At 33.7% G+C, this 10,278-nt stretch overlaps 1 protein-coding gene across 8 annotated transcripts in view; it reads right to left on the bottom strand.

Annotated features, from left to right (window-relative positions):
- Synd (protein kinase C and casein kinase substrate in neurons protein Synd) overlaps nt 1-10,278 on the bottom strand; it is a 35,565-nt gene that overhangs the window by 5,143 nt on the left and 20,144 nt on the right. For 7 of the 8 annotated variants that reach the window (XM_067788443.1, XM_067788446.1, XM_067788444.1 and 4 more), the window contains exons 4-9: nt 2,854-3,191; nt 1,486-1,712; nt 1,296-1,416; nt 502-612; nt 268-443; nt 39-196 (exon numbers count right to left, since the gene is read on the bottom strand). In XM_067788443.1, coding sequence (XP_067644544.1) covers nt 39-196; nt 268-443; nt 502-612; nt 1,296-1,416; nt 1,486-1,712; nt 2,854-3,191 — 1,131 coding nt within the window. The remainder of the gene's footprint in view (nt 1-38; nt 197-267; nt 444-501; nt 613-1,295; nt 1,417-1,485; nt 1,713-2,853; nt 3,192-10,278) is intronic. The other variant, XM_067788442.1, reaches the window with a different exon arrangement.

Below are 10,278 nucleotides of genomic sequence, written 5' to 3'. Positions count from 1 at the left end.
TTTCACAAATTCCATCCTGCATTAAGTTAACGGCTTACCTTGCTTAAATGTTAGCTCATCATCTTCAGCGCCCTCATAATCATATAAGGCCTTAACTGGTACTCCTTTTTCGCCATTATCCACCAATACATTATCGCCCTCATCCCATTCTTCTTCCTCATCGAATGGATTGACGTCAGGCTTGCCATTGCCATTACTTTAAAATAAAAAACAAGAACCAAAAATGAATTATATTTAAACTGTTCAATGAACACGAAACAAACTTACGTCACGCCAGAATTACGATTGTTGGAAGCTGGTGCGTTTGCGTTTCTGCCACTCGCCGCAGTAGAAGACGCTGTCGCTGTGGTTGGCGAAGATGCTGATTCTGATTGCACAGCTTTTCCACTAGATTTGCTCGAATTTACTGTTGATTTTTTTAAGCTATTCGTATTATACTCCTGCTGTAAACGGAAATAAATTGTTTCTAAAAACGAAATGCAAGTTTTAATTTATACTCACATGCGGATCCTCTGACACGGGCCGTTGATTGATAAGTGTAATCGCTGCTGCTGGAAGTGCCTCCTTTGACTTACTACCCTTTGCTATATCTCGGAATTCTTCTGTGTACTCCTAAGTCGTTAGTTAAGTAAAATGCAAATTAGAAGGCAAATAATTTGTAAATGCAATTATAATGGCGATATCAAGAACATAACCTCACTTTTTCGGCTGCCTATTTGCCAGTATTTACTTGTATTAAAAAAGTAATAAATTTTGATTGCTTCATTTTTCGCGCAAATTTCCTAAAAAAATGTTTTTTCAATATTCTTTTTGTTTAAAAAATTCTGGTAAAGGCTTTTATAGTTATTATATATATAAACGTTAGTAAAATCTTCTCCGTTCGTAGTAGAATTTAAAGGCAGTTATGTATGATAGACAACCCTCTAAAATTCTTTATTTCATCGTGGATCCTAGGCTATAAATCTTATATTACGAAAAAGTGATTTTCGTGACCTTTTATCTCGATCTAAAGTCTTTTGGGATAACTTGAAGAAATGGAGTATAACTAAATTGCGTTTAGTTGGACCCATTTTTATCTAAAATGAGCCGGCTACATTATAATATAAATTTAAAACTAAAAAAAAAATTTTGTTGTTATATCGGCCTACTGATTGTAAGAGCTCAATTCGAACCCGCGATCTTAAAAAAAAAAAATAATAAAATTATAAAAATGCCAAATTTTTGTATATAAACTTGGGTTCGTGACCGATTTTTTTCAGATAGTTTTTGCGTATGGTATAAATCTTGTTACCTACCACAAATGCTGGCCAATTCATAGCCATATTAACACCATGATTATTTGACCACCACTTAAGATCTTTCTGTTGATCTGCATTATTAATGGTGTGATAGAACTCCTCATAGATTTGTGGCAGACTGTCAAATTATAAATATTTACACTATTATTTACAACAAATATGCTATATATGTAAGTATTACACGCACCATTGTACCTTCGTGAGATCCAAGCAACCATGTATACTGAACAGAACATCCTTAAAGAACATCAATCGTGTCCTTTCCATAGCTTGGCACTTTTCGAACACCGACGTCATATCCTCGATGTATACCGAATTATATTTTGTAATCTCAGCAATTGCCTGTTCGTATTTCTCTCGACATTTTGCAACATGGTCTTTAGTTTTTTGAACGCGATCGTGCATTTTTTTTACCTGTAAAATAAAAAAAATAATTTATTTAAGCTACTGAGGTTACATTATTCTAGAGCAAATCATAGATTGTTGAGTTCTCTTTAAAGCATAGATAAGATAAGTAAATAGCACTTGAATATAAATAAGTATGTTGATATTTTAAACGTTATGCCAGCGTACAAAATATTGTGACGAATATTAGTATCACTGATACTGATACTAAGTAAATAAAGGCATAACAACAATAAAGCAAGCTGCCATTCTAAACAAATCAATCGTCATTTACACACAAAAATACAAGTCAACGAAGAGATACTCACATATACACACGCATATGGCTACAAACTAAAAAAATACATACATGTATATGGCTGGTAACCAAGCATGAAGTTCGCGAACTGGACCTTAGGAGAAATGTGTGAACGAGGAAACCGAGAGTATAAAAGCAGAGCAAGCTGGGGCATAACTGATCAGTTTGATTTAAACACGCTTTTCATTGCGAAGTATAATTGTACTACTCCAAAAGTTGTACAATTAAAGACCCTTTTGCAATACAAAATATTGGAGTAATTTATTCAACAGTTTATCGATTCGAACGTTAGCAGGTTTCAAATAAGCGGAATTTCGCTAAATTCGTTACAATATTATAAAAGTTTTCGCAAGTTGCTTGTATGTTAAACTTCAGCTATGGATTGATATTTGCTTTGAAGAAGTTATCAAAATAATGGATAACAAACTCTCTTTACTAATTAAATCCAAATCTAAGGATTCAATTTAATCAGTTGAAAAAAAAATTATTCTTTTGGGATAGAGTCCGTAGCTAAATAAATATTTCAACAACATCAATCAGAAATTTGATAAACACAGGCGTACAAAAGAGGCCAAATATTTGTATGACACAAACAAAACACTTTACGCTACGCTAATAATTTTGACTGCGACATCGTATTACGTTTGATATATGAAATAATAATTCTTATATCTGAACTTCAGATTCTGAAAGGAAAGGGAAGTCTATTGAGCTCGAACGTAGAGCAGGCATAATTGATAACAGCCCCTAGGCTTCATAATGACAGAAAAGTATTCGCTATGTATAAGTGTTTCTAAGCGAGATATATGGAAATATGCACATTCTTTCATTAATGTTCTACGTTACACTTACCTGATCTGGTGATAATGAACTATCTGCTGTTGCATTTCTTTCCTGATTGGTAGCACTCCGTTCTGTTTTGCAGGCAGCATGATAATCAGACTTTGTCTTCTCTACTTTAGCTAATAATTTAGCCCAAGGCTTTTGCGCTTTCTTAAATAAATCTTCCATATCCTTACGCTGCTTTATCTGCATCAACGTGTGATGGTAATTATCCTTTTGCCAACTTTTTATTTGGCTAATAACATCATTACATAAATTTTCCTTAATCTTCAAGTGTACGTCACTGATGCGTTCAGCCTCCGTGAGTACACCCTTCCAAGCTGCTTCAGAAGTGCCATATTCGGGACCTTAAAATTGTAGAGTGAATGATAAAGTAGAATGTACAAAGTAGCGTATGATAGCAAGAATATAACTAAATCATATATATTATTTCTAATTGCTGTTTTTATGTACGGGTCTCTTTTTTCTTCTCTTATTTGGAATCCAAATCTATAAATAAAGTATTGGTTGTAAAGATGGAGATTCGGGCTATTAGCAGGCTTTGGGCAATATTCATCGTAGTGCTTTTGTTTAGATATATTTTGTTAAAATAATTTGTTAAAATTAAACGATTGTGAGCACACAAAAAAATCTATTTGTACTATGACACTGCATTACCGGCTGTTGCTACTATACGCCAGATGACAGCGCAAGCTGTACGTTTTAATTGATTGATAGAACAGCTGATTTCTGTTGATATTTGATAAGAGACTTTTATATTGGTTGCGCAAAATGCGCACGGATCCGGCACGTAATTATCTTATTTTGTAGCAATATTTTTACTAATTATTTTGTTTTCTTATAAATTTCGTATGCCTAAATATGTATGTATGTAAATGAAATTCGCTGACCGAGATATATATAAGTACGTACATACGAATTAAACAAAGAAATGAAAATAGTATTTACTTCGGCTGCACCTCTTTTAAGTTGTACCAGATGTATGTAGATCAGTGATGGGCAAATTGGAATTTCGTATTACTGCTACACACGCACACCAGCAGCAAGAGGGCTATACTATTAGTCTGTTTTCTTGAACTATCGAAAAAACGAAAGAAGAGCAGCCAGTGCTAGAAGTGTTGGGGTTATATTGTAAATCTTCCAACAAATAATAATTAATCTAAAATTTATTGATGCTGTGCATGAGCCATTCTTATATTATAACCGGGCCTAGACAGAATAAAAAATAACTGACCAAATATTGTTTCCACAAAATCACCTACGTTTGTCTTCGACATAAGATTGTGTTGGGAAATTTGTAAATGTAGCTCAAGTTCATAAAAAATGACAGAAATAGGAATTCACTGCTTGAGGAATTTTCGTTTCTATATTGCTTAACAATTGATAAAACAAACGAATATACCATCCAGTGCTTGAGGCAAGTAGAATGACTTTAAATTTTGTGTTGGAGAAATATTTTGGTGTTGTTTGTTGGGATTTGTTTCGATTCATACATATGTATGTACATTAGACTTGGTCGATTTATTAACCGATATCGCGCCATCGATTTTTCGATAGGATTTGGGCTTAGGAAAAAAAAGTTCCACTACGCATACCCAAAAAAATAATTTTCGAGCCTGCAAAAAAAAAAATGGCGAAAGGGTAAATTTTTCGACCAAAACACTCCTCATAGCCCTAAAAATATTTTTTTTTTTCAAAAAACTGTTATCGCCAACGTTTTTATAACAGTTTTTTGAAAAAAAAAAAAATATTTTTAGGGCTTTGAGGAGTGTTTTGGTCGAAAAATTTACCCTTTCGCCATTTTTTTTTTTGCAGACTCGAAAATTATTTTGTTGGGTATGCGTAGTGGAGCTTTTTTTTCCTAAGCCCAAAAAATCCTATCGAAAAATCGATGGCGCGATATCGGTTAACTTTCGTCCATACAAATCGACCCAGGTTAATGTACATCCATTCATAGGTATGTATAAGTCAGGTCTCACATATGTAGTATTCACCATCGCAATTGATTTTTGAAACCTTTGGAATGATCCCTTGCCAAAACACAAAGGGAATAGGTATTCAAAATAAAATCAGGTAAAAAATGTAAAAACCATTCTAATAACAATAGAGCTGGCGTTTCGAGTTGTCGGTAATAGTCCGAATAGCATGTCATCAAACTAAACTTACATTTGTTCACATTATGGGCAGCAGGTCGCGCATGGTAACGCCTGCATTTTATATTATATTTCAATGTATTATACAAACATTTTATTTACCCATTTATGTATATACACCTTTGGCTAAAAAAATAGCACCAAAATTCAAAATGGAATTGTTTGCAAACCCTAAAAGTTTTTATAAACACGAAGTAAGACTTGGACTCCTTAAAGACGAATGGACTACAACCGACGTACTCCAAAACTATCCGAAAATCTACGCAGGAGTGCAATATCTCGGCTGCCATTGCGAAAACTCCCTAGCTAAGAGTTTAATTTAAGAACGATTTTTTTTTTTTTAATTTTGTTTCAAAAACGCCACACTCCATCTGAATATTTCCTTCAAAATGTGCTAATGAGATAGTGCGTTTTTTTCAAATAGATCCCCAATCGCAGTGTTTGTCAGGACATTTCCAAAATGGCAGCTGAGAAAGGTTGAGCATCAGGCTGCCTGTATTGATCCCAAACTTCCACATACATAGAATCTCTGCATCAAGTCGCCAATAAAGACAGCCTGATGTTCTGCCCATCTCAGCTCCCATTTCGGGAATGACCTTTTTTTTAGAAAGGACAGAAATACGAAGGAAAAATGGAAGATGTAGAAGAAGACGAAGGAGAAGAGAGTACAGCGTCTGCCGGCTGTGCTAATGTTTAATAAATAGCTCAACACTTTAATAATATATTTGTAGTTTGGTTTTAATTGTGCGCCTTCGTGCAATATTTTAAATCAAAACAAATAATTGAAAGGTGTTTTGGTGCTATTTTTTTACCCATAACTGTACACACATACATATATAGCTAATCAGCGATGACAGCAAGTGTAATAACAATACTGACAACATTCGCATATCAATGACAATTGTTGTTTGTGGATGCTTCATATTGAATGTTTTGATGCAAATTTGAATGGCCCCGCCAAATGTTTAACGTTTAAGCAACATCAACTAAAAGCATGACTTCATTTGACCACTTACAGTTTCTAGTCATCAGTATAGCGCACGCTCGTCAACGAACAACGCTTATGGTTTGTAAATATATACAACTGTGTTCGAAATAATAGCAGTGGCAAGTAAGCAGAATTTCAAGCGCAGAAAAAACGCGCTTGTATTCTTCATTGTTTTCTTTATTTAGTTTAATTTGCACATTTTCAAGCTTCCAAGGAGTATAGTTAAGTTTGTTAATAAAATTAAAGTTTTCTTTATATTAATAAAATTGTGTCAAATTAATAATTTCAAACAGGGGCGAAACTGTTATTCCTTTTATAATATAATTCCTTGCAAAACTATTAATTTTGGACTTTTAATATATTTGGATCAAGATAAAAATTATTTTCGGATTTTGTATTTTTTGGCTCCGATAGAACTAGTTAAACTCGGACTTTAAAAATAAAAGTCCGGAAATAAAAGTTTATTTTTTAAGGCCAAAATAAAAGTCCGGCTTGATAACAAAGAAACGGCTTATCTGAAACAAAAATTTTTTTTATTCGGATAAGACGTTTCTTTGTTATCAAGCCGGACTCTTATTTTGGCCTTAAAAAATAAAAGTCCGGATTTAACTTTTATTTCCGGGCTTTTATTTTTAAAAGTCCGAGTTTAACTAGTTCTATCGGACTAAAAACATAAAAATAGAGATTTTACTTTTATATGAGGACTTCTATGGAAAAAGTTCAAAAAATAAAAAGGATGCATGATTCGACATGATATTGCTATAGGGATACCTGTGAACTCAAACATTTTCACATAGGACAATTTTTTGACCAGGACTTTTTCGACTCCGAAAAAAAAAAATATTATTTTTCGTCCCTGGTTTGAATTGTGATTATTAATAGCAGTATTTAGTATTAACAACATTAGAAATCTAATGCTTTATAATGTTACAATTAATGGCTTAAACTTGGAATACTTCGAATGGCCATTGTTGTATAGTACAGCTACGCAACGGCGTAGAATCCATTAAACGCTTGCATTTCTCGAGAGGTATGGCTTTCTACACCTTCTTCACAACACTCCACAGCTGTTTCGTATTTCAAGGATTCTCTTTCCCTACTGCTTCCTTGACCTCTGCCCAAAGATTCTCAATGGGGCCAAGGTCAGCGGACTGAGCTGGCCAGTCCATGACCTCAAACAAGCCAATTTTTAGACAACTTGCTGTTATGCTTAGGGTCTTTGTCTTGTTGATATACCCGTTTCAACGGCATATCCCGCGTGTGATAGCATAGTTGACTTCAATAATTCTACGTACAGTATCACATCCATATTCTCTTTTACCCAATATAGCAGACTTGTGCCATAGAAAGAGAAGCATCCCTGCACATTGATTTTGTCACCAACATGACATTCGTCATCTTCTTGGCGGAACATCCGAGCAAATCCTCCATAAGCTTGTAAGTTTTGCCTTCTGCCATTAACTTTTTGATGAGTTTTCGCTTTTCTTTAGAACAGTGTTTAGCACGGTCCATTTTTAAAAATTATTGTATAAGAAATTATGAATATATATAACTACCGACTGTACCACTTGAAATTATTTAAAATTTTCACGCTGCATTCCAAATACTTTAAAAAGAACGGCTACTTCAATTACACTGCTACTTTTAATCACAATAAAAACCAAATGCGCAGCAGAAAATGTAACGGGGCTTCATGAATGTGATAACTGTATCATAAACTTATTTAAACGCAGAGTGGTATATTTGGGCCTATGTTCCGATGTAGACAAATTAAAAGTGTATAAAACTATGACTGAAATTTTCATAAGCCACTGCTATGATTTTGAACACAGTTGTATGTATGTTTGTATAAAATATGCTTATGGCACATTGTCAATTTACAACATTAGGGCTTTCCTAGTTTGATTTGAACTTGAAAAAACAAAAAAATATTTTCGTTATCTCTTCTTGTACCGAGTTTAAAGACCGGTTAAAGGTGAAAAAATTATGGGAATCCATGTTTTCGTCATATCCATTACTTACACTGAAAGAAATGGTGCTAGTAAAATCAACAAATCGGTTCTGTTGTTCTTGACTTAACGGAGATTCGGTGAAATTGATCGAATTATGGTTAATTCGACCGAGTTACGAACAAATTAGTTTAGTCATTTCAACAGAGGAGAAATTGTTGCTCTTAAGTTAACAAAATTTTGTAAAATTGACAGATTCCTAATCAAGCTAACTGATTTTTCTGTTAACACAACTGATCTTACAGGTCATTTCAACTGCGACCGTGGCAAATGTTTAAAAAAAATACCTGCACATTATGTAATAAACTGCCGGGATGACCTGGTAAATCGCTGTTCGATTACTTATATCATTTGCTCAAGTATTTTTCAAACATTTTTTTAGGCGACTAGTATTTTGCATTATTTACATATTTTAAAATGTTTGCTCAATTGGCTGCTCATATTTTCGCTATAAGCTAGATTTTAGAAATGCATATTAATATGCCGTCTGATTTTCTGTACACACATTTAAAAGAAAAATTGGTTTGAAACACAAATTGGTAATTCATGGCACTTCAATATATTAACCGCGACCAAAAAACAAATCCTTATTCCATTCTCTGCCCATTCGCGACAGCCATTCTCCCTATCAGCTACTATTTGACAGGTAGGTATGGCAATGGAGGAATAGAAAGATTTTTAACTTTCACAATGCCCGTATGTTTCTGCATTTCTTGATTAATTTTCTTGAACACCAGCGCCAATTCCTTTGCCATTTCTTGTATGGCTAATACGTTTGCTGAATAAGAGAGACAAATAGGCCAACATACAAACATTTTTTGAATTAAAATTTCCCTCCCTAATGAACATGCATTACACACATGCGCACATTCTTGAATAACTGTAGTCTCTACAATACATTGCTGTAACGTGCTTTTGATTAATTTTGGTTGACAAACTATTTAGCATTTGTTAAATCATCGTTTTTTCGTGAATGGAGGGTCATTGATTACTGAATTCTTACTTATGTGCTATTAAAACAACTTAATGACCTAATACTGCACGATTTTTAGTATAAAACTAGTATAGGTTCATATTGGTTAATACTATAATGCTGTTGTTTAATGAAATTCAAAGAACTACCCACAGTTTAACTATGACATGCTTTCTTGAAAAAATACTCCCCTATAAAGTGATAATAAAATTATTTTAGGAATTGTTAACTTGAAAATATATTTCCTAGCCGACTAATAAGGAAACGTGTTTTGAATCCCACAACAGCCTTACATTTTTTTTCAACTTTTCTTGATTTCTTTTAGGAATGAACATAAGCCAATATATTTTACTGGTACACGACACTGTAAACCCTTGTACTGATCTGTTAATCTAATAACATGTATTATAATGCATTTTGATGCTTTCTTTACGAATCCCAAACTAGAATGATCTTAACGGGTCGTAGTTTGGCACAACCTCAAAAAACGAGAAACAAACAACGCCGATTGAGCGTGCTTTGGGATTAGGCCCGAACTTGAATCTTAATTCAAATAATCTTTGAAGCACAGTAAAAAAATAAAATATATTAGGATAGTTCCAATTTCGAACTTCGAAAGCCAATATCTATGTTTTGAAGCCAGAATTCGAAAACTGGGAAATTACTTTTTAGCTTATGTTTTGTTTCTTCGGAATAAAAAATGAGAACATGTAATGGAATAGGGAAATTAAATATGCATACGTATTAATTGAGTGCAATGTATGTATGTCTACATTTTTTGCTAGTTCTTATTTTCGCATTTCGCTGAAGAAGCCCATTACGTAGATGTAGAACAAAAGAAGCTAACCGAAAGAATAGATTTCAACTATAAAAAGTGACAATACCGGCAAATAATTGAAGAGAAAACTAAAGAAATAAATTAACTAAAAATCCGAATTTAATGCTAAAGTGTGACCCACAAAGTTGCATACCTCTGTAATCTCTATGGGGAGAAAAAGAACAATAATAACAATTATACCAATGTAGAACGGTTAAAGAGGGCAATATAGCCGTACAAAAACCGCGTAGGCAAGATATCATTTAAGGCGAACAAAATGAAAACAAAATAATCAACATGTTTGCAGAAACACCATGATGTTGTTGTTGTCGTTGTAGCAGTGCTTCGCCCCATCCAATAAGTGCGACCGATCACTAATTGTCATTAATATCCTCTAACGGGAGTCCAAGGAAACTAGCAGTTTCAACAGGGGCGGACAATTGTGAAAGGGGTGTTAGAGGCGTTGGTTCCACATTACAATTAAAGAGATGGTT

The sequence above is a fragment of the Eurosta solidaginis genome, chromosome 5 (assembly GCF_040869045.1).
Source record: "Eurosta solidaginis isolate ZX-2024a chromosome 5, ASM4086904v1, whole genome shotgun sequence".
In the NCBI taxonomy this organism is placed as follows: domain Eukaryota; kingdom Metazoa; phylum Arthropoda; class Insecta; order Diptera; family Tephritidae; genus Eurosta; species Eurosta solidaginis.
Note: the sequence above shows the minus strand (reverse complement) of the source record. Positions and strands in the feature narration are given on the sequence as shown.